The 23,644-nt window shown below is 55.0% G+C and overlaps 2 protein-coding genes across 2 annotated transcripts; one reads left to right on the top strand and one right to left on the bottom strand.

Moving 5' to 3' along the window:
* The first annotated feature begins 591 nt into the window (after nt 1-591).
* On the top strand, nt 592-7,387 carry LOC106039191 (aquaporin-12-like). Its single transcript, XM_013186103.3, has 3 exons — nt 592-5,092; nt 5,477-5,593; nt 5,974-7,387. Exons 1-3 carry the CDS (start codon nt 4,291-4,293, stop codon nt 6,150-6,152), a joined length of 1,098 nt encoding a protein of 365 aa, XP_013041557.3. The 5' UTR covers nt 592-4,290; the 3' UTR covers nt 6,153-7,387.
* Nucleotides 7,388-8,268: 881 nt separating this feature from the next.
* On the bottom strand, nt 8,269-15,212 carry LOC106039144 (galactose-3-O-sulfotransferase 2-like). Its single transcript, XM_067002525.1, has 4 exons — nt 15,205-15,212; nt 11,768-11,878; nt 9,975-10,932; nt 8,269-9,377 (listed from the first exon to the last, which is right to left on the bottom strand). Exons 1-4 carry the CDS (start codon nt 15,210-15,212, stop codon nt 8,505-8,507), a joined length of 1,950 nt encoding a protein of 649 aa, XP_066858626.1. The 3' UTR covers nt 8,269-8,504.
* Between the last annotated feature and the right edge of the window lie 8,432 nt (nt 15,213-23,644).

The following is a 23,644-nucleotide window of genomic DNA, read 5'->3' as shown; positions in this document are numbered from 1 at the left end:
GTCCGGTTAAAGGAAAGGATACCAAAATGAATTTACCTTGGGGTTAAGGTTGGTTCAGGTGAAATCCAGATGAATTTTCTGGCTTGGTTGTGAATGTCAAAGACTCAGGTTGTGCCTTTCCCGTGTGTTACTGGAAAATCATCTCCCCTTTTTTTTGCATGTTGTACAAGCCTTGCTCATACTGCTGACAAAAAGAAATGAAGAATCCACTCTTCTTCAAAAGCCTTTTCAACCAGATGTAAGAATGTCACTTTGCACAAAGCACTCTCTCTTCAGGTTAATTAACTTGTTGAAGCATCTTTGTCTTATATATGACTGACCCTTTATGCATTTAAACTGATGTTCTCTAGCACTGCTTTTAAGTGACGTTTGCATTTCATTTATGGGGGGAAAAAGCTGTCCAGAGGAGGGAGAAGGTGTTTAGGGGAACCTGGATACTGGTACTTGTGTTGCTTCAAGGTGAGCAGGATTTTGGCTTAGGTATGGTTTGTATAAGTTGGGAGTTGCTTGTCCTTGCTTGGTAAACACAAGTAGGTCTTGTGTGAACTTGCTGTGCACTTGCTTATAGGTGGCCTATGCCAAAAAAAAAAAAATCCACCGCCATCTTTTTTTGATCAGTTTGTTAAAGATCAGGCACTTTTAAATATTGTGCATCAAGTTAAAGCCACACAGTCTTGCTGCGAAGTTGGGGGAAATGACTTCTCACTTTCAGGGCTGCAGATCGGTTGCAGTGAATTAAATTGCAGAGCTGAGCACAATTATTTGGACTGTGCCAGCAACATACTGGTTAAATGAAGAGTGGCTGAAAAGGGTCACTTTGAATTAGTTTTTGCTGTAGGTTTCAGCGTGATTCTTGTGGCTCATGTACAAGCACAGCAGTTGTCTGCAGATGCCTGCTCCCAGTGACTTGGACAGCTGCGTTTTTTCCTTTCTTTTAAGCTTGTGTTTTGCTGTGAAGATTGTTTTTAGTAAAAATAGCTGTATTGGTCAGCCCTGTCAGTATCTTACGTTCCTCCCTCGTGTAGGAGAGAGGTACGTGAGGCTGTGTTAAGCTCAACTAAATTCTTGACGTTGCTCTCAGATGTGCAGAGGAAGCAGGTTTTTCTAAGATCTTTTTCTTTTCCCCTGCTTTGAAGTCCAGATTAATGGAAACTTTTTTTTTGAGGGAAAATGCAGACAAGTGAGCGCAGTGAATTTCTGACTGTAATTTTTCTGTCTGCAGTCTGTTGTGAGGGGGGAGAGCAGCGGTGATGCAGCTTTCCCTTTCCACAGTGGTGGTATTGCTTTTCCCCTCTCCTGTCCACCAGCCAGCATCTTGCAGGGAGGATGTCTTCCAGCACATCATAATGTCATTTCAAAACCTGTTTACCTATTGATCTGATCATCGAAACAGCCTGGAGGGACTGGTGATCTATATAAATAAATGGGATTTGCCCACTAGGAAGTTAAATTGCTTGATGCTGAAAAGCCACCAGGCTTCTGCTTCCTCAAACATTCCTCTGGCACTACCAAGCGACTTGGAGATGAGTCAGTAGAAAGGAAGACGGGACTGGAAGAACAGAGACGGTAAGTCTCGGTGCACAGACTCAAGTTTCTGGTGCTTTCTGAATGGGTTGTAAGTAACGGCTCGGGCTTGGTATAACTGGATCAAAGGAGCGGGTGCTGATGTGGCAGGGCACATCCCGGAGGCCCTTTTCCAGGTGCTCTTCTCCGTGCTGGGCACGGGCCTTATAGGGACCGACTTCTCCCTTGAAGTCAGGTTTCCTACAGCTGAGGGTGATCCATCTTTTTATTTATTTATTTATTTCCTCCCAGTGGATGTTCCATGGATTCGGGTCTTCTTGTGAAATTATTCCTGGCTCTCCTTGAGCCCGTTTGGCTGGCTGCCTGCAGGAGTGGGGAGCCCAGCGGTGGGTTTGCGCTGCCTGGCCCCAGCAGCTGGTACGGGGTGGCTGCTCATGGGGTTTGGATAATGGCTTTCCTGCCCAGTGAACTCGCCTTAAATAACCCTGAGGAAGCTGTATGCAGCTGTAGCTGCTACCTGTTTGGGGGTGGTGGGGGGAGCAGCCTCCTTCTCTTTGCTTTTTTTGCTACTCTTCATCGTGTTAGGAGAGTTTATTTTACTTCACTGTGGAAATGCTGGCTGCTTCTGATTGCGTGTCTAAAATAAGGATTTAAAATACCTGTGTTTGAGCGATGTAGTTCTTGACTGCCCTGACAACAAATCTGGTTTAGAAAAGACGCTGATGTCACAGCCATGGAAACGTGGCTTTTGTAAAGTGGGGGAAAAAGGGAATGTGGGTGGAAATGTATTTGGACAAGGCTTGGAAGAAAACAGCTTCTGCTCGTCTCATGGGCTGTTTTTTGGGGGGGAACATCCTGGGGAAATGAAGAAGGAGGCTAACGGGCTTTTCCCGGCCTGTGGGCTCTTGCAGTATTGAATCCTCTGATGTGCTCTTCTCATTCAAATCCCTAGCAAAGCCGGCAGAAATTTCAGTAGCAGCTGACTTCTTGTAGTATTTCTGGAAAATAAGCTGCACAAGCTGCATGAACTCTTGAAGGGGCTTCTATTCCTTCGCAGTGAACTGGACACCCTCCAGTGCTTGCAGCACGCCCCGTTCTGCTGTCAGCACTAGCACGAGATAGGAAGCCAGCTGCTTGCGTATCTGTCATTGTCATCACTTGACCCGCTAATCAGATTCATAAGCAACTGCCTCCAGCCCCTTTCTCAAGCCCGGGTTGTGTCACACAATTGCAGGATATGCCGTGGCCGTAATTGCAGGCAGCGGATGGGAAATAGGTTTGGAAGACCTCTGAGCTGTCGCTTCTAAGCACAACTCTTTAAATGCTTGAAAAGGAGAAGGGGAAAATCCTTCCTGCAGGAAGGAAGGAAGAGATGTTTGGATATTTTCCAGTTTTACCACGGCTGTTGCAATGTTTTCCATGCCAGAGCTTTCTGGAGGAAGGGGGCAAGAATGTGCTTGATTTTTAGGCCTCAATGTGTGGCAGCTTTCTCTTGTAACAGCAGCTAGAAATGTTTTAGGATGAGAGGGTTTTTTGTTGATCTGGGTGAGATCTCTGCTGCTGTCTGTGCTGACTTTTCACTGAGCCAAAAATAGGAAGTTTGAGTCTTAAAGCTTGTTTCATCTTCCTGTATTTGGGCAAGGTGGTTTGCTCATTTTGAGGATAAAGGTGCACACTTGTCCTGTCTTCTGAAATGGGTTAAAAAATGTGAAATGGTGATGCGTTTTGAGGCAGGCTAGCCAAATCAGGGCAGTTTTGCTGGGAAGGGCTTGGACAGGCTGTTCGCAGCAGGGTCTCTCCCTTCTCATGCTTTCCAAGGTTTCCAAAGCAAGTGCCCTGTGCTGCCCTCCTGAACCACCCTTGGGTGGGCACCTGGGGAAGGAAACGACGAGGGGAACGCAGACCAAAGAGCCCTGCTATGGGAGGAGAGGCTGAGTTTGCCCATGACCACCTCCAACATCTCCAAAATGCCCTGCTGTGCCTTTCCCAAAACTTTCTGCTGCGGTGGGGGCTCTAAGGGGCAGCTCCGGTGCCTTGGAAGTGCACGCTCCTGTCTCACAGAGCTGCTGTTCCCTCTGTAGGGTGACAGCAATTCTGTCACTGCCAGTGGAGGTGGGAGAGGTTCAGTCCCTCCTGTGTGTGTGACCAGCAGGAGGGGATGAAATGTCACCGTCAGTGAAATGCCACCTGCAGGCAAGTGCGCGGTTAGTGCCGGCAGCGAGCAAGGAGAGGTGTTGCTGGGGACAACGATGGGGAAGTGTGTGCAAGCCAGGCTTTTGTGCTGGCTAAAGATTGATTTTGCTGTGCCTCTGGGTTATTTCTGAGCGTGGGCAAAGTGCTGGGAAAGGGTAAAGCCTCCCTTAGAAAGAGGTGCAGGGAAACGATGGAGTCAGCTGCGCTCCAGTTCTCAGCTAAAAGTAGGGAGTCGGGGAATAAATAAGGTTTTATTCTGTTTTCTCATTTTCAGAAGCAACCCTAAAAAACAGCCTGGAAGAAGGACTGAGGCAGGAGCGGGGGGTGTACAGCACCCCCAGACTGCCCTCAAGGCCCTGTAGTCCTGGGCCACGGTGCGGGGCAGCGTCCCAGGCGCTGGGTGAACGCGTGGCAGAGCCGGGTGCCGGAGCGAGAGGCAGGGCTTTGAAGCGATCTTCGCGCAGTGGCATTACAGGGAGGTGGGCGAAATGTGCGGGGGGCAGCTCGTGTGTGCAGGTCTCGCGGTAGGAGGGCAACGAGGGCTTTTTCTTCCTCTTGGAAGAGCTCGTTCCCATGCTTCCTGCAGCTCCCAGGGGCTGCACGTGTGGTGTTTCCCAAGGACTCCCTGGCCACCGGGCAGGTGCCTGTTGGGCTGTGCCACGTTTGCTTTCGCACGGCGTTATAAAACAGAGGTGCAGAAGCTTTCCCTGCTCCTTCCTGGAGGCCAAAAGCCGCGTGGCTCAGTTTCTCCCTCGGGGGGCTGTCACTATGGCTGGCCTGAACGTTTCCATCGCCTTTTTTCTCCTGGTTGTCAGCACGTGCGAGATGCTCAGGCGGCTTTCCAAGAGGCTGCTGTCTCCTGGGGCGTACTGCTGCCTTGCTGGAGAGCTGACTGGGTCGCTGCAGCTCTGCTCGAGCTGCCTGGAGCTGAGGATGCTGCTAGAGATTGGCCCGTGGGGTGGCGGCTTTGGCCCTGATGTAGTCTTCACACTGCTCTTTCTCCTCTTCATGGTTCACGCCGCCTCCTTGGATGGAGCGTCTGCCAACCCCACTGTCTCTCTCCAGGAGTTCCTGCTCCTCGAATCCGGCCCCAAAGCCACTGCTGCCAAGCTGCTGGCCCAGGGTGTGGGCGTGGGGACAGGCTGGGCCATCACCAAGCTCTACTGGTCCTGGGAGCTGACCCAGCTCCACCTCATCCAGAACCTGATCGCATCCGAGTGCAGCTCCTCCATCCGCACCTCGCTCTACCACGGGGCCTTCGTGGAGGGTGCCTGCTCTTTCCTCTTCCACCTTGTGCTTCTCAGGTTGCGGCGGAGCCGCGCGGCGTACCGGGTGCCTGCCCTGGCAGCCACCGTCACCTTCCTGACCTATGCAGGTGAGCAGCACCCCTGGTTTCTCTACAACACCCTTTGAGAGGGAAGAACAATCCCTTTTCCCTCCTCTAGGGCTTGAGTTGAGAGAGGACGACTGGCAGAAGGCTTGTTTTCTACTTATTTTGGGGAGGGGTTCATTTTGGTGTGAGGACAGCAGTTTAGGGCACCTAAGCAGTGGGTGAAATGTTGATGTTTGTGTGGGGAGCAGCAGCGTGGTCCTCGAGTGTCCCTTTGGTCTTTCACCGAGCTCTTCTTGCAAAGCCTGGGGCGATGCGTGCGGGACTTAGCAGGGTGCCCTGATTTTGAGGGATGAGGCTGCAGGCGTAGGTTCCTGTCCCTAGGAGATGACTGAGGCTGATGATGGCCCTGCTTTCCTCCCCATGCAGCCGTGATGACCACAGGGGCTTTCTTCAACCCTGCCCTGGCCGTGGCCACCACCTTCGCCTGCGCAGGGAGCAGCCTGCAGGACTACGTCCAGGTGTACTGGCTGGGGCCCCTCGCAGGTGAGATGTGCTGGGGGCAGTGGGCATTTCTCTGCATCCCCCGAAAGGCAGCAATGCTGGGTGCAACCCCAACTCCTCCCGGCAAAGGGCTGAAGTTCAAGTGGGACAGATGACCGCTGGCTTGGCTTACCACCCTTTCGGGTCAAAACAAGCCTCGCATGGCGAGGACGTGCATGCGGTGAGGATGCAACGGTTAAGTTCTCCTTAAAGTAGTAAAGCCAGGGCTTTCTGGGTGCTGTCACTGGGGACTTTGGCACTGAGCTGCCTTTTGGTGATGGGAAAAGTTGTGGCGAGGGCCTGAAAACCACTGCTCAGCGCTGGGCAGGGTGGAGAGGCTCCCCGTATGGGGCACACCGAGCGGGTGTGTGCTCTCGTTTCAGGGATGCTCGCTGCCCTCTTGCTGCACCAAGGCAACATCCCAAGACTCTTCCAAAGAAACCTGCTTTACGGCCAGAAGAGCAAATACAAGATACCCAAGGCAAGGCTGGCACACACGGAGGGTGGAGAAGAGCGGCGGAAGGGGAAAGGCGAGAAGAGCGACCCTGCGCCTCATGCCTGAGCCCGTGCAGCCCCGCTGCTGGGAGGCGGACTCCTAGCACCGAGGATTTTGCACACCCAAGCCTGCAGTGCTGTCCCCGGGGGGGGAAACTCATGTATCTGTGTAAATTGCTGGTTGTCTTGTGTACATAGGAAGCTTACGGAAACTAGGGACCATTACGCGGGCGTGCTTGAGCAGCTTCCAGGTTGTTGCATCATGCATCACTTGAAATAATCCATCTATGTCTCCCACAGCCATAAAAACAGTGTAAACCAGTAACCATGTTTCAAGCCTTGGAAACTTGGGATGAGGAGGAAGGTATCGGTAAAGCTCGTCATCCTTTGAGTTAAACGGAGGTCCCCAGGTTGCACGGTTCAGGGAGAAGGGTTTAAAACGGTTCCAAGCTCTGAAGTTCACAGCGCTGCCCGCAGGGCAGCCTCTCTGCTTGGCCAGTGCTGCGTGCACCACTGGGGAGCCGTAGGGTGGCAATAGGGGCGCACAGGGTGCCCGTGGTCAGCAGACGTGGCACCGCTACGCGCTGGGGTGGGGGGGTGCATGTGGACCCCCCCACCGGACCCAGCCCTGGGCCGCTCTCCGTGGCTTATGTGAAATACCCCTAAGGAAATGAGGCGTTGTGACATAAAATAAACGTGATTGGCGTTGAGGTGAGTGCTGTCCTTCCTGCCAGAGCGCAGCTGACTGAGTGGAAATGAAAGAAATCTGCTTGTCTGTGTGTGTTCTGGGGGGAATTTCCTTCTGTGCTGGGCTGGATGTGACTGCTGGGGGCTGAGACCATCCCACCCCGTCCCCAAAGTTGGTGCTATCAATCCCTGCGTCTTGCAGCAAATGGTCAGCTGTGCTGGGACTCTGTGGGCACGACGCTCCTGACCTGCTCCGAGCTGAGCACTGTGGCTTTTCAGAGCCTGCCTGGATCCTGCCTAATTTGTCTGAGATGCAAATGGTGAGTAAGGAAGCGGTGCCCGACTGCAGTGACAGTGACAGATGCCAGTTTGGTACCCGGACTTGTGGTGTCCCCTCCCCTCCTGATGGGAACCAAAACCTTCAAGGCTCCGTGTCCCTGGCCAGTTGGGTTTGGGAAGCTCAGATCCTTGGCCAGTTTTTTTTTCTTTTTTTCTCAACCTCTTTTGGTTTGGAAATCATGCTGGAAATGGGGCCTCCTTGTTTAATTTGCAAAGTTTCTCTGTTTTGGCCAAGACGAGAAATACCATTTGACTCTGGGGTTATTTCAGAGCCCAGAGCAAAGCCACCAAGGCTCGGAGGAGGATCTGAGGGGTGAGGGTGATCTCTGTTTACCCAAATTGATTCTCTGATTTGAGGCTAAATGTAGGGTATGAAATATAAGGCTGACTACCCCACAACTAATTCCTATACTTCCTCCCCCCGGGCAGTGCACGGAGCATTCCCACAGCCACTCAAAGCAGTGGGCTGGGATGTCTAGAGCAGAGATGCTCGTGCACCCGCAGCCTGGCACCGCGGTACCAGTGCGAGCCCCAGGGCAGGGTGCCAACCCTATAAAGGCACTGAGCAAGTGCAGCATCCGATGGGGATGTGTAACCACAGGGTCGGAGGGGAAAAAAAAAAGCTGCTTTGGTTTGTTTTTTGTTTTGTTTTTTCCCAAGGAGGTGTCTATTTGTTGGGCTGCTGGGGGAGATCAGTGACTGGGCAGAGTGATGTAATTAAGGTGAATTTAACAGGAGTGGCGGTGAACATTGTTGTTTTTAATTAAGAGGCTCTTTTTCCAGCACAGTAGCATTGAGGCGTAATGGAGGAGAGCTGCAGCTGGACAGACAGAAGCGTTCCCGAGCTGTAAATCAAGCTCGGCAGCACTGATTTACAGCTTGGCCCCGCACCAGCTCCGGCTGCAGCCCACGCTTTGCCTCCCCGCTCTGCGGGGCGGCGACGGGGCTCCTTGTGGTGCTTTCACATGGATGCTGGCATCGAATTCCTGCCGAGCAGCACTGGTGAGACGGGACGAGTGCCCCTGGCACCCACCCTGTGGCTTCACCTGCTGGGCCAAGCATCATGGGACAGGGAGCTGGGCTGCGTCAGCCAAGTGCTGAGCTGAGCTGCAGCCTCTGGGCATCCTCCTCCGTCCCCTGCACTGCCACCTCCAGGACCAACCCCAGGAGAGTCGGGGACAGGCCCTGGGACCCACTGCCGTGGGTTCTGCTCCACAGCAGCAGGTTTTTGCATGGTCCTGCCTGCATGGAGGTGGCCAGGGCCTCCAGCAGGTCTCATCCCACCTAGGCTGACCACGGGGCAGGAGCAGTCCCAGAGGCCCAGGGCGCGAGCACCCAGCCGTCCTCAGTGAAGGGAACTGGAGAACAAGGCCTGGAAAGGGGGCAAGGTGGCTCAGTTTCGGGTGCCCTCCAGCCTGTGCCGCAGGATGCTGCCCTGCTGCATGCCCCGCTGAGAGGGGACGAGCTGGGGGGGCTTCTGGGAGGGCTTCTGGGGAAACTGCTTCTTGTAGAGAGCGCTGCTGTACTGAAGCTCTGGGGTCACCAGCCGCCGGCACATGGCTTCTGTCTCCTTGTCCAAGCCCTGCTTGAGGTTATAGCCCAGGATTTTGGCATTGCCATGCTGCAGCGGCCGCAGGGAAGAGTCCTTGATGTCCTTAGGGCCCACGCTGCCCATCCCTTGCAGGCAGGTCTTGGCCAGCTCCGCCTGCCTTTCCCGAAGCACCTTCACCTCCCGCTGCATGCGCTCCCTTCCGATGTCTCGGTCGATCCTTTCCCAGAAGGTCCTGTTGAAGTGGATGTAGATTTCCCAGTCCAGCTTGTTCCAGTCCTTTATCTTCTCCACAATGGCTCCCGAGAGCGGGGACCTGGTGCTGCTGTCCCTGCTGTTGAGCGGGAAGGACACAACGCTGTCCAGGTCCCAGCACAGCGTCTCCTTCAGCAGCACCATGGACTCGTCAAAGTACTCGGAGATGAGGAGCAAGTCGAAGGACGCTTCGATGGCCTTCAGCATGAGGTGCACCCGCTTGGCTGAGACCTCTCCATCAGGGTTGAAGCCAAAGTCGAAGGTCATGAGGTTCCTGGCGTAGTGGCTGTCGCTGGCTGTGGGGTTGTAGTAGCGGTAGGGCTGGCTGAGGAACTCCTCCAGGCTGCGGGCGCGGGAGAACGCCGATGTGCCCTTATAGTACACGAAGGAAGACTCCATGAGCTGCACAGGGTTCCTCAGGATGGAGAAGTAGACGGCCGTGCTGGGCACCACTTTCTGCACCTGCAGAGGGGGGAAAGGAGGTTTAAAAGTGGGGCAGAGCGAAGGGACCTGCTTGTTCACAGTCCTGTGCGGGAAAAGCAGGAACACTCGCTCAGGATAGAGCTGAGGGGGCACTGAGGGAGGTCTCGGTGCAGCTCCTCCATCAGCCCTGTGGGGAGCCCCAGGAAAGGTACATGAGTGCCCACGCAGCTGCTGGTCCGTCTGGCTGGGGCCGAGGTACATCGCGGTCCTGTCTCCTTGCCTTTCCCCTGCATCCACACCTGGCGTCCAGGAGGGAGGATGCTGGGCATGGCTGGCCTGAGCTGTTGTCCTCCTGCGGCTGGTCCTGGCCAGGGAGCAAGATGTCCTCTGGGGACCCACCAGACAAGAATGAGAGGACAGTTGTCTGCTGCAGGCGCTGTCCCCTGGCTTGGACCCAGTTCACAGCACAATGATTCACCAAACCTGTATACAGAAGCTTTCAGGAGATGCACGTAACATGCAGGGCCCCAGGGGGCAATCTCCCCTCTCTCTTTATCTTCGTCTCTGAACACTTTTGTGCTTTACTGGTGTCCCACCCCGCTCCCTCTCCCAAGGCACGGAGGCTCTGCCCCTTACCTCTGGCTGCAGGAAGCGCATGTGGTGGCAGAGGATGTTGAAGTGGGGAGGCTTCCCTGGGGAGAAGCCCTGCACGAACCTCGCCATGAAGTGCTGCGGGTAGAAGAGCTGGTGGCCACCCTTCAGGGGGAAGGCGAAGGAGAGGTTGTGCATCTCACCGAAGCGGAAGAGGATGTTCATGACGGTGCTGCTGGCACTCTTGTGGACTTTCAGGAAGACAATGTTGGTCTTGGGTTCGCACATCTCCTCCTGAGAGAAGACTCCATCCACCTGTGGGATGCCCCCGAGGGCTATCTCATTATCTGTGGAGACTTCTGTCCAGCTGGGGAGCAATCCTCTCTCCAGGTCTGTCCTGTAAAAGTCATCTGCCTGCAGGACTTGAGATGAACTTAGCACGGTGTGCTTAAGTGCGCTTTCCCACAGTTGGCCAGGGAAACCCAAGGACTGAGGCTGAGGCTGGCTCTGCAATGTCACTTGCGATGTCTGGGGTGACGTTGTTCCCTCGTGCTCCTCTGCGATGACGCCATTGGCAAAGATAACTCCTTTGCTGCTGCCATCACCATCAACAGCATCTCCTGGAGCTGTTGAGGGACTCCCAGAAAGACCTGGGGATGTTCCCCCTCTGGCTGCTTTTCTGGGGCTGGGGAGGTGCGTTTTCAGCCTTGCGGGTGAGAAGTAGGCTTTCATCTTCTTGCTGCTCTCCGCAGGCTGCCACGTCCAGTGCCCTTCTTGTCTGTCCAGAGTGCTCTCCTGCGGCGTCACCTGCCCCAAGTACAAGTGCATCTGGAAAACGTCTTGCATGTTCTTAGTGGAAGTGGGTTCCAGCATGGCCTTCCTCTGCCTGTGAGGGCGATCCTCCTTCCTCGGCAGGCCAGGGGCGTGGAGGGCCCTCCTGGGGCCCTCCTGGCCGTGGTCTGTGGTCTGCTGCAGGGCGCGCTCCAGCTCGCATGGGCAGTTTCTGTAAGAGGGAGGAGGTGAGCTGGCAGCGAGAGGTGCAGGGCCCGTGTTGGGGGCACAGTGTGTGCTCCTGTGCCCAGCTGGGGAAAACAACCTGCTGCTCTGTCTTATTTGGGAGGTGGCACTGCTGCTGGGTGCAGGTCTTGGCCGCTTGGCGCTGCCACACTGCCAGGTCAGGGTGGGTGTAGGATAATGGCAGTGCAATAATGCCCCTGCGCTGCTGAAGGAAAGGAGCAAAGCAAGGGAAGGCGAGAAGAGAGTAGGGCATGGGGCCTGGAGGAGATGAAGAGGAGATGAAGAGGAGCTGGTGGGTGTCCCCAGACTGGGAAGATGCTGAAGGGCTGCTGGGGGACCAGGGTGGGCTGGAGGAACAGACCAACAGGAACCCCATGAGATGCAGCGAGGACGAAGGCCTGGTCCTGCCCCAGGAGGGATGAGCCCCAGCACAGTGAAGACTGGGGAGCAGCTCTGCTGGAAAGGCTGCAAGGCTCTGGGCAGGGAGAGGCTGAGCAGGAGCCGGCGTCTGCCTGGGCAACAGCATCCCTGGAGCACAGCCGGGTTGGGGTGGTGATTGCTGGCCTCTGCCATCTCCATCCTGGGAGGGGTTTGAGGCCAGCCTGGTCAGAGCTCAGAGCAGCCTGGTTTGACGGAGATCTGAGCAGGGTGCAGGGGTTGGATGGGGTAGCCCCAGTGGGGACATCTCCCTCCCAAATTTCCCGAGTTTCTGAGGAGGATGCTGGTGGGTGGTGTTGAGGAGGGCGGCTTTGGGCCTGTATCGACTGCCAGTGAAGGGCCAGAGGATGAGGTGCAGGTTTGTCATCCTGCCGGGGACATACCTGGAAGGCTGCAGCTTCTCCACGACTTGAAATGAGACCAGGAGAAGGATGAGGAGGCTGAAGGAGACCCAGAGCCGACCTGGCTGGCACCTGTATATTGCCTTCAGTTTCCTGCAAGGAAGAAGACATTTCAGACCGTTCACTGCATTGCATGGGTAAAAGAAATGCGCGGGGCACAAGGCAGAGAGGGAAGAGGCCTTGAGACTTCCACAACGAGCATGACTCCCACCAGAAATTAGTCTTCTTTTATCTTTTTTAAGGCAAGGTCACTTTTCTGTGGGTGGAAGAGGTGCTGGAGGAGCGATAACCAATGAACCTCAGCAGCTGTGCTTGAGCAGTGGAGCCTGGTGGAAATTTCCAGTCGGGACCCAGATATCGCACCCAAAGATAAACAGCGATAACTGCAGAGTCGCCCGGCTGTTCGGGGACGCCTTGTGGCACGGCCCTGCCACCGGCTTCGGCAGCAGGAGTGGGCACCACTTGCGTTCATCCTGCCCCACATGTCTGGGAGATATCTGGGTGCTCTCTATAAGCAAAGACAAGAAACCCTGGCTTCTTAAGTCAGCCCTGCTAAAAAAATGAAGGGACCCTGTTGCAGGAACCAGCTGTCCCACAGAGCGGAGCAGCTGGGGGCTATGGTGGCTGGAAAAGGGTTTAGCTTGCCTTTGGCTTCTGGTGATTACTAGCTGGGCACACATTGCTGCGTAATGGGGACTGGTTCTTACCAGGAATCTGGTTAAATCCTCCATTGCGGACCCCTCTGTGGGGGGAACCTGGCCTGCAAGCCCTAGGCACCTGCTTGCAGCCTCCCAGGGAGGGGTGGGCAGGGGATATTGGGAAGAAATCCCTTGCTTTGGGCAGTCCTGCCACCTGGAAGAAGTATGCTGGGCATCGTTCCTACTCGAGGAGCTGGTAATGGCATGGACGCATGGTATTTGTAGTGGTCACGTGCATCCATTGGTACTGGTGAGGAATTTGGGCTTGCTGTTGAAAACTGGATTCATTCCAGAAAAATGCAGTGTTATGACTAACTGTAGTTTGATTGTTACAACAGTACTTTTGGTGGTTGTCTGCTGGTCCCTGGAAGATCTGGGTCCCTTTGCTCTGAGCCTGCTGCCTCCTGGGAGAGGACCGTGTGTTGGCTGGGCAGCTGGTCCTCCATGTACAAGCTGGTTGGCTCTGATCGCGCTTGCACAAAGCCAGAGCCCATCCTCCAGGCTGGCTCTGGTGGGACACACACGGATCGAGGAGCATGCAGGGAAGAAGGAGGAGCTGTGGCGGCACTGAAGTTGGCACTGAAGAATGCCAGAAGTTGCACTGGTGGCAGCAAAACTAGGACAAAATAGCCCACGCAGAGTGAGAAGCCTTTGAGGGCTGCAGCAGTTGGACCATTCGTGGTTGGACCTTCAAAAGGCTCCTCTGCTTTCCATGGGTACGTCCTTCACAGCCTTCTCTCTTCTTGGTTCAATGTGACAGGATGAGATCAGGGGTGCCAGTGCCTTGGGACCATGTTAAATACTTGTGACCAAGGCCTGGGAAGTTGGGGGCTGGATGTGCAACCCTCATGGTTCAGGGACCGCATGGTGCCCTCTCCAGAAGTGATTCAGCAGGGTGCAAAGCTGGATGCAGCTGGGTTCAGTTCTCAGTGGCAGAGCCACAGCAGCTGAATCCTACCACGCTGGTGCAACGGATTTCATCAAAAAATGGTCTGTAGGTTATTTATTTGTTGGGGGAGAGCCCCCTAGTTGTGTTTCCTGGCTGGGGATGGGTGCTTGGAAGCGGTGCCGCAGACAAGTCTCGGGTGAGCTCACCGGCGGAAAGCGGCTTCATTGATTTGCTGCGGTCAGATATGCTCCGGGTAGCGGGTAGTGTTGCACAGAGAATCAATACACACGAGTGATAGCCCAGGCCCTCTGAGCAGTGTGTGGAGCCCCCTCCTTTACCTACTGCCTGCCTGTGCCGGTGCCCACACTACCATCAAAAGAGGTGAAAGCCCTCCCCAAGCCCCCTGCCGCAGCTCGGCGTGCAGAAGCAGGGCTGCAATGCCCCAGGTTCTGTAGACACATGGGGTAGGGCTGTTCTGCCCCGAAATGCTCTCCCCCAGCACAAGAACGACCCGTGGGTACTGTGGCCAAGTCCAGCCTTGTCCTTTGCTGCCCCTCATCCATCCTCTCCAAAACAGAGCCTCTGGAAGAGTGCACCTGGCACCGGCTGCATTCATTGGTTTTGCCGCGTACAAGGCTGGCACAGAGCCACGTTTCTGCTCCACGTCTGCTCCACGGGTGAGTGTGCAGAGCTGAGAGTGCTGAGCCCTTGCCCAGGACAAAGCAGGAGGGATCAGCATCCTTCTTGCCTCACTGAGGTTGCTGCTGCTGCTCTTCCTTTGCAGCATCAGGCCTAACAGAAGATGCTGTTCTCCACGCGGGAGAAATGCTGTGCTCAGAGCCTCAGGAAGAAAGAGCTCCACTGCCCCAAACCTCCCTGCATTTATGCAGAGCAGAAGCGCTGCTCTGCACATTCCCATCATCACTTCAACCTCCACAGAGGGATCTGCAAGGACACGACCGCTGGGTAGAGTGCAACTCGTACTTAAGGAAACAGCACTGTGATTAGAAGATAAAATTCCACTTACATGGTCAGGTACCTTCTGAACTTCAGCATGGTGAGCTGGATCCTTGGCTGAGGAACAGCGGGTGCTCGCCGTCGGGTCAGCACGGAGACTGGGAGAGCAAACACGCGGGGCCTGGCTTGTGTGCCTGCGTCCGGTGGCCCCTCCCTGGGCGCCTTCCCCCTGGTGCCCTGCTCTCCAGCGCCTGCCCCCAGGGAGCGACCGGGCTCCGTGAGCAGCGAGTTTACGCAGCCAGCCTGGAACCCATGCTCGCAGCCCCGCTGCTCTCCTTGGTCTTGCCCCTGGCTGCCGATGCTCTGTTCTGGCCCATCCTGTGCCGCTTCCAGCCTCTTTTGGGGTCAATCTTTGGCCCTTCTTTTCCCGTCTTGCACGCTTGTCTTATTTACCAATGAAGCCGGTGGTTTGGCCATGAGTGCTGGACCCCTGTAGTGCCACGGTCTTCGGGTCTGTGCCGTGGGGAGAGCCGTGCAGAGCAGGTTGTGTGTGCATGGCGTGGAGCTCGTCCTGCTCAGCTCTGCTTCAGGCTGGCTCCCGCGTTCTCCCGAGCCAGTGATCCCTGGCCCCACCGCGCTGGGACTGCGCTGTGCCGAGCTGACCAGGGCATCCCTGCTTGGAAGCCCGTTGTCCTTCCCAGAACCGGTGGAAAAAGTGTCGCTGGGTCACCTCCCCAGTGGCTGGGGGACAGCACAAGGCAAAGGAGAGCTTGGGAGGCTGTCCCCCCATGGTGGAGGTCCACAGGCAGTCCTTCCCTCAGGGTCTCCTCCCTCTTCAGCAGCTTTTCCTCCCCATCCTTCCCCTTCAAGCTCACTCCGGCATCCCGCACACCATCACCAAGGCCACAGCCCCCTTGTGTGAGCAGGGGAACCTGAGCCTGGACGGCAGGACCATGTGCTTCTCCTGTTTGGCCACTGAAGGCACCTGGGGCAGTGGTGGGGGTGGAGAAGGTGGCTGTGAGGTGCACCATGAGGGCCGCTGGTCCGGGCTGCATGACGCCGCTTGGCAGGACCAGGCTCCCCGGGTGCCTCCTGCTGCTGGTGGGGAGGACGCAGGCGCTGTGTGTTTTCCCTTCGCCTGTGCCCATGTGTCTCAGGGAATGGGTAGGAGGCAGCTACGCCTGTCTGAGGTCCCTTCCAGCCAAGACCTCATTCTTTAGGGACAGCAGGGCCCAGCTTCCTCCTTCCCCCCTCGCGGGCAGGGAGGCAGCCGCTCGCCTCTCCCTGGCACAGGCAGGCGCTGCCTCTCCCTGTCCACCTCATCGAAACCACAAGTTTACCATAGGGCTGCTGTGTTCCCCACCCATCCTGTGCTCCCGCTATCGGCCGAGGCCGGCAGCTTATCTCGGAGCCTGGGGCTGGGTGAGAGCCGCGGGCTAGCTCAGCAGTTGCATGAATCAGCCCCCTTTCTGCTGTCGGGAGGTCTCGATGGAGGGATAGTTCTCCCTGTTCCTGCGCTCTGCCCAGCCATGCCTCATGCACTTTGAGATGGACAGGGCTGTGCAAGCAACCCCAGGCAGGACTCTGGGAGAGATCCCATTGCCGCAGGGCACAGGGTGCCCTTTCCCAGGAGCATCCACGCAGGCAGGCTGGCAGTGAGGGGCACGTGGAGACATGGGGGTGTCCAGGTTTGATCCTGTTCCTGTTGGGTTTTCTTCTTCCTGGATTGTCACTTGTGGGATTTGCTCAGCTCAGTTGTTTCCCTACAGACAAACCTATTTGTCCATGGGGACCTCCTGGGAGCTCTGGTTTTGGTCTGTGATCCTGGTCAGAACCTCTCTGCTGCTGCGCAGCCCCTCTCCTGGTCATGGCTTCATGTGTCTGGGGAAGAGAAACTCAAAAGGCAAAGGTGTCTGCTTGTGCTGGGGTCTGATGGCATGGAGCACAGCATGTTCTCACCTGCCCCCACACTTTTCGGGTTGGAGACCACATCTATGAGGCCTCAGCTGCTCTCAAGGATGGTGCTGGGCTGCTCCTGCTGCCTTGGGATGGGACCCCAGAGGGACCCCATTCAGGCTGCTTGGAGCGTGGCCCTGGGCAGGATGGGGGCTCAGCTTGCAGACCAGCATCTGAAGGCCTTGGTGGAGATAGCTGCCCTCTGAGGTTACGCTAGCAATCCTCTCCCACCCCCTCTACCACAGGTGCTGGAGTAGGGGTCAGGATATGGATGAGGAGGCTGGAGGAGAGAAGATCTGGCTGTGGGTGGTGTCAGGAGGGTGATGATGAAAACATCGTCAAGGGGCTTCCAGGTGCTCTGAGCACGGGCAAATGAGCCTTGGGGTTGCATCTCTTGGGAAGTGAAAGGTGCCTTTGGAGGAGGGATTGGGCTTGTACTCCCACCCTGGCATGAGCAGAGAGACCCCTGAAGGGGGTTTGAAGCTGCCCAGGGCCTTGCCACGCTCAGGTGATGGCTGCTGGGCTTCTCCCTGGGCTGCGGAGCAGGCTGCACCTGCGCTCGGAAAGCCGGCATCTCTGGGCCGTTTGCTGGCCTGCTCCCAGGGCTGGGGTGAGCAGCAACACGTGGGAAGGTGCCCCCCGCTCTGGTGAGGAGGAGAGGGGTCCCACAGCTGGGATTTCCACCCAGCAAGGACCGCGGGACCCTCAGCGAGGGCACCCCACAAGCCTCCTGATGTTGCATAAAGGTCTGCGGTGCGTCATTAATACATAACATGGCACTACCCGCATCCTCTTCAAACAAACAGCTGAGCTCTGAAAGGACCTTTTGATTTTCTTCAGGCCTGGGTTTTATCATGTGCCAATCACCAATCTCGCTCTCCTTCCCCTTCACAATGAGGCCAGCGTGTTAGGAAGGGTGCGGTTTAGCGATACGGCGAAGCCCAGCTAGCAGCTGGCACCGCTCCTCCTGCCTCCATCTCCTTTCTGCTTGCCTGGCCCCAGCGATCCTTGTCCAGAATGAAAAACCTCTGCAGCACCGGGGTTTGCTGGCGTGGTTTCCCTGTTGGCCTTCACAGCAGGGTGCAGAAGCGTGGGGCCGGTGCAATGCGTGGTGTGAGGGAGGGCACGGGGCTTTGCGGGGGCGTGAGGCTCACCGCAATGCCAGCTAGCTTCCCATGAGAGCTGGATGCTGAGGTGGGGCCCTGAAAGCAAGCAGGGAGAGGAAAAGGCCACCACTGCTCTGTGAGACGGTGTTTTCCTTGGCTAACACAGACAGGATGGACGCCCTGGCATGTGCTGGCAGGAGGGATGCAGCTGCAGCCCGGCGAGTAGCGGCAGCGAGGGAGGTGTCTGTAGAGAGTCTCTGTAGAGACTTTGTGATGGTTCCTTGCAAACAAGCGCTGTTGGTTGCCTAACACAGGTCTCACCTGCGTTGTGTTTTTACCTTCTGAACCAGAGGGGAGTGTCTAGCTGCTAATGAAGCAATAGCAGTACCAGTGGTGGGATGGTTCCCAAGGAAAAAAGCATGAGTAGTGCTGCAAACCATGACCAACCTTGTCAGGCAGATGTTTGGAACATCCCAGGTTGGTCAGAAAGAGCTGGGATAAGAACTTTGCTAGCGGAGGTCGGGGCAGCCCTGGGGGTTTCCTGGGATGGAAGTGGACCACAGAGATTTCCTTAGCAGGGGATGGGGAGTGATGGAGCTCCTGGTGGAAATGGCTCCTTATTTTAAAGTCAAAGCAGAAGATCTGCAAAATAAATGAAAACCTCTTTGTGTCTAAAAGAAGCAGTCAGTGCTCCTTGGATTCCCTGAGGAGGGAAAAGCGACACCAGAGTGCCACAGGGCAGCCATACCCAGGGTTAAAATTCTCCTAGGAAGGGCCAGGAGTAAAAAATATTTATGGTCTCATGCTGGAGGAGCCTGGAAGCCCTCCTGGCAGTGCCATAGAACCACAGAATGTCCCAAGTTGGAAGGGACCCGTCAGGATCACCGAGTCCAACTCCTGCCAACTCTCTGTCACTGCACGCTCCCACCAGGACAGCCTTGAACGCGCCTCTGCCTCCCGGTTTGGGTTTCTAGTCCCACGGTTTTCCCTTGTCCCCCTGCCTCCTCCCGCCCTGCGAGAAGGGGCTGGGCTGTGGCTGAGGCTGGGGACCTGCAGTGCAGACACCTGCCGTTTTCAGGCATGAAAGCACGACTGAGCTGGTGCATACACCGATACCTTTGAGCAATGCCACAAGGCCTTTGCTGTCCTGAATCTGGCAAGAGAAAGGAGCGTGGCTGAGTCCTGCACGTTGCTAAGGCTGCCCCTGCTTGTATCATTTGGGGCATTTTTCCCCCTGTCTTTATTTCTTTGCTATTTTTGCATGCTTTGCTTAAGCAATGACTTTTCTGCATCACATTCTGCCTACACGCGGTCAGCTTGAACAAGTCATTTGTGCCCTAGTGGCCTGGAGCTTGCTTGCCCGGGGGGACTGAAAAGATGGAGAGGTGCATGTGTGGTTCCCCAGAAGTGGCATGGGACAAATCGGCCCCCAGGGCCCTATCGGAGAGGACATCAGGGTCTAGGACATCCCCTCTAGGACTGCAGTCCTTCCTGCAAAACCCCTAATGGGGAGAAACTTCAGAGAGAGAGAGAGGGAGACGAGATTTCCCCCAACAACAAACTCTTTGTGCAGCTTTGTTTGCTTTTCAGGCCAGTTTCCAGACAGACCTATTCATGAAACGGCTCGTGATAATTTCTACATGACTTTCCCCAGGGGACCCAGCACACTGTGTTATCAGCAGCGTGCAAGTTTGCTTTCCGAATCATTCTGAAATCTATCACCCGTGGGGCCTCCCCGTCCATTCCTGGGCAGCCACCATTTCATTAGTGCCTACTCAAAAAGTGTATTTATTCGAATCTGCACTCTTTGGAGTGAGTGAGGCGTCCTATTTTAATTGGTTTGTATTAACTTCAGCAGCTCTCTTGGGAAAATTAAGTCAGTCCGCGCTGCGGTGAAGTGCCCATCGATACTCCTTCCCTCCGAAAGGGTGCTGAGGGCCAAAGGGAGCCAACATGCCAGACTGGGAAGTGGACACTGGGCTGTGTGGGGCGGGATAGGAACAGGTTATGCTCTTGTGAGCATCTTCCCAACCTGCTGGTGTGAAGGGCCAAGCAGAGGGGACAAAGCAGGGCCTGGGCAGCTGTCAGCCAGAGCTTCTCTTTGGTGCAAAGGCTGCCCAGCAGCTGGATGTGCTCAGGTCGCGGTGAGAAGCACGCTGCTGCTTCTGGCTTTACGTTCTTCGGCTTGCGTTAGGACTTTGGCCCAAACAGTTCTCTTATTTGTTCTTTAATCTTGGTCACCTTATCAAAAGCCTTTGAACAACGAAATACATCTCCACGCACCTTGTGAACAGGCAAAGCTGTTTCTCTTTGCTTGGCTCAGTTTCCTGGCCAGGGACCTCAGAAATTGGTGTGACCCCTCCCAGACCTGGACTCTTCTCTGGAAGCCCTTGAAGCCAGGAGCAGGCAGAGATGCCTGGGACGAGCTCGCCCTCCTCAGCCCTGCTCTTCATCCCCATGGCATTCGGCAGCATCCCGCCTCGCAGGGCCGTGGTGTGGGTTCACCCTGCGGGTTACACCCAGTGTCCTGCCCTGCGTAGTATGGAAAAAAAAAAAACAAAAACACCAGAAATGGAGCATTGCTCCACTGGTGGCTTCAACCAGATCAACCAGAGCCTTGGAGGATCTGCGTATAACCTGGGAAAGGCTGAAGATGAACAGGGAGAGAAAAATGGGTAAGGGAAGGACTAAACACAGCATGGCAAAGAAAGGGGGACAGAGGAGAGAGTGGTGGTGCAGGAAAAGTAGGGTTCTTTTAGTCGGAGCTCCTTCCCCAAGGGGCTCTGGTGCAAACAGCTTGTTTTTTTTTTTTTTTTTTTTTTTTGGATCTGCTTCCAGGAGCTCTTTGGTGTCTTTCGGACTCTCCATGGTCAGCAGGACTTGGGCAGAGCTGGGTCTGACCCGCGCAGAGCTGGGTCCAGCCCTGGCCCTGCCCCAGCCAGTGCCTGGTGCACACATCAAAATAGTGGAAACGGTTCTCAGATGAAACCCAGCTAGAGGAGCTGTGTTGACCAAGGGAAACCAGGTGGAACAGGCATTTACGGAGCAAATGCCTTTTGAAGGAGCTCAGCGTGCAAACAGGGCGGGGGCCTCGTGCTCTGATGCCACCTTCTATTTATGGAAAGCGTGACAAGGAGCCCAGATAAATGTCGGTGTCTCACCTGGGAAAAGAAAAACAAACAACACCCTGAAATCTAGGAGAGATTGTATGGTTTCTAGGAAAGCTGCAGCATTGGTATGTGAGTGCTGCCCCAAAGGTTTGGGAGGGCACAGGTGGTCTGGCACACAGAGTGCTGGGGACATGCTGCCCACTCCGCTCCCTTAAGCGGCTCCCCCTGACCACACCTTCCCAGGGGAGCAGTAAGGCACGAATCGGGAATGTGGGTCTCAAAAACGCAGGGTGGGAGAGGTTTCTTGCAGCCAATTGTGTCAGGAATTGCAAGCAGCTTGCCTCTGGCACCCCAAGGTGGCAAGGGGAAGCAGGTTTTCTCAGTAGCGCAGACTGGCTCCTTATCTCAGCGGGTGTTTGGGGGCAGCCCTGGGAAATGTCTGCTCTTGTGGTGTCCTTGAAGCGCCCCCGTGTCAAAGCAGGGCAGTGGTGGGCAAAAGAGGAGCGCTGGTCTGCTGGGTCTCCCCGGGGAGCACCCCTTGCACACCTGCCCTGCCGACGGAGATGGCTTTGCAGGGTGATGCTGCAGTTGGCATCTTGATTTGCCGAGACGGGCGGAAGAAAAGCGTCGGCAGTGAAGGAGGGTGAACGGGGAATGTCTGCAGCACACCCCCGTGAGCACCCTGCAAGGAGGACATCGCACCAGGATGTGTGCTTGGGAGCAGGCAGCAAGGAGGGCTGGGAGCAGAGGGGGGGCGTCAGGAAGGAAACTGAAGTGTTGGGTCGGGAATCTGCACCACCGGGGAGCAGATAATCCCAGTCTGAACCCTGGGTGTGGGGAGTAGAATGGATGCAGGATGTCAGAAACATGCTTGAAACAAGTCTCAGTTTGGCTAGGTAAGAGCCCAGTAGTGTGTTCACTGCAAGAGGGCTTCCTTGATATTTGTTTCACAGCCCGCTGGCTGAGACCTCTTAAAACATTGGTTCAGTTTGCATTAGGGATACTTGCAGCCATCGTGAAATTTAATTATTGTGTGGGTCACTGTCAGCCAGTGCTGGAAGTGTCTGTGGTTAAATCAGACCTTTCCATCTCCTCTTCATGTGTTCCAAGTTGTGGGGCGTGAAAGCTTGCTCTGCTCTCTCCAAGTCCCTGTTGTACACTAACAAACGTCAGTTCAGTAACAAAAAGGACTCCGGTGTCACGGTTTTGCAGTTGTTTTGTGCCATAGATCATGACAGCAGAGATGCCTTCTTCTCATACACTGAGAGTGTCAGTTCTTGTGTGAGGTTCTGTAGGAGATATTGTGAATTTGATTAGGGAGTCCCATGAGCAAGGAGAACAAGAGGGCTGGTGCCAGTGCCTTTCAAGGACTTGGCGAACAAGGAAAGCACTACAGGAAAAGGGAAAAAGCAGTGGGTAGGTAGAAGGATGAACATGAAAAACCTATCCTGAAAGCCAAGAGTTTCAGGAGGGATAGAAGACCTCCCTATGTGAAAGGCAAGGGAAAGATGGAAAATATCAGGAGCTGTCATTGGACACGACCAGCACGCCTCCGTGCTGCTAGCAGTGTGCATAAACTCCTATTTTGGCTCTTCTGCAGCAATTTCCATGCGGCAGGCACTGCATCTTGTTCCTCTTTCATATGCAGCCACAGCTGGCCACAGCTCACTGCGACTCCTTCCCCGAGCAGAGACCTCAGAGGGCTTCCAGCAGGCGTCACGTCTCTGGTCTCTGCTCCCAGCAGCGAGGAGGAGCTGGCTGCTTTCACAGCCGTCCCTACAGCAGTGGCGATTAAAAAGCAGTGAGATTAAAAACTCGGGACTTTTTGGTGCTTGTCCCTGTAGGGGTCATCAAAGCAGCACGGAAATCACAGGTAGGTGCCCCTGGGGACCGCCCCAAAGCTCCACGCCCTGGTGCCATGCTCAAGATAACCCCACTGCCGTTTCTGCCTGTGCCCTTTGCCACACCTTGCCCCCACGCGGGTGTCTGGTGGGGTTTTCACAGACTATGTTTGTCTTCAGAGTGGCTGCTTCCTTTGATACTTCAGCCTTTCAGAGGGAGGAGTTCTTCCTTTGGGCAACACTTACAAATTTAAAAGTTTGAAAGTCATCTACCTTTTTTTTTTCTTTTTTCTTTCTTTTTTCTTTTTCAAAATGAGGGGCTTTATCATTCAGGTTTGTTTAAATGTAAAAAACAATGACAGCAACAATAACAAACCTTAGGTAGGTAACATTATAAAAATGGAAAGGAAAATAGCATCAAAGTTCTTCAGTGGCTCAACACAGTATCTCCAGACCAGAGCTGTAGGAGAAAAGCCCCTGAGATTTGCATTTCCCATCCCTGGCTGTGATGGAGGTACCATTTGACATGTCCGAAATAATTTCTGGGCAAGACAAAGAATCTGAGGGCCTTGGAAGCCTGCAAGACGTTCACAGGAAGCCCCACTTCGCCCCTCTGCTTTTCCTCTAGCAGATGCTGGTCTGGCTCCTTTGCCACCGACCTCTTCCCCCTGAGACCAAGGGCTTCTGGAGTCAAATCCCCAGAGGATCAGGGTGCTCGGACCTGAGCCCGGGGCTGTCTGGGGAGCTGTGCTGCTCAGCCGCGATGGCTGGGCACTACGCACCTCCTGCTTACCCAGCTCAGATCAACCCAAAGCCAAACTCTCCGGTTCAGACAGCTCTGGGATTTAAAAGGTATAAACCCTAAATCTCCCCAAATCCATCAGATGTTGCCGCAGTGTTCTGGTTGAAGGAGGGTCTGGGCTGTGCAGGTCCCACCAGCTTCTTGGTCTGGTCCTCGGAGCTTCCACCAGGGAGTCTGTGGCACCTCAAACTATGTATGATGAGCTGATGCTCTGTTCCTACAACCCACTCTGGTGCACTCACAGCGTGCCCAAAATGTAGGGGTCTGCTGCTTCTCCCCAGGGCCAGGACTGTGGACTTGATATTTTCCTATGAAAGCAATTGCTCCTTTTGGAGATGTGGTGTTTGCAGAAGTATTTTTATTTTATTTTATTTTATTTTATTTATTTTATTTTATTTTATTTTTTCTGGTTTTGCATGGAAAGATGCTTCTTTGGGGTGTGTGGGGGTGTCATGGTGCAAATGGGGAGCATTTGATTAGAGCCCCAGCTGTAGGTCAGG

This window comes from Anser cygnoides, chromosome 9 (assembly GCF_040182565.1).
Source record: "Anser cygnoides isolate HZ-2024a breed goose chromosome 9, Taihu_goose_T2T_genome, whole genome shotgun sequence".
Lineage (NCBI taxonomy): Eukaryota > Metazoa > Chordata > Aves > Anseriformes > Anatidae > Anser > Anser cygnoides.
The sequence above is the reverse complement of the archived record's forward strand: the minus strand, read 5'-3'. Positions and strand labels throughout refer to the sequence as shown.

Coding starts and splice junctions, on each gene's coding strand:
- LOC106039191 (XM_013186103.3), top strand. CDS start 4,291: ATGCTTCCTGCAGCTCCCAGGGGCTGCACGTGTGGTGTTTCCCAAGGA. Junction 5,093..5,476: donor CACCTTCCTGACCTATGCAG/GTGAGCAGCACC, acceptor CTCCCCATGCAG/CCGTGATGACCACAGGGGCT. Junction 5,594..5,973: donor CTGGCTGGGGCCCCTCGCAG/GTGAGATGTGCT, acceptor CTCTCGTTTCAG/GGATGCTCGCTGCCCTCTTG.
- LOC106039144 (XM_067002525.1), bottom strand. Junction 10,933..11,767: donor GAGAAGCTGCAGCCTTCCAG/GTATGTCCCCGG, acceptor TCCCTCTTACAG/AAACTGCCCATGCGAGCTGG. Junction 9,378..9,974: donor TGCGCTTCCTGCAGCCAGAG/GTAAGGGGCAGA, acceptor CCCCCTCTGCAG/GTGCAGAAAGTGGTGCCCAG.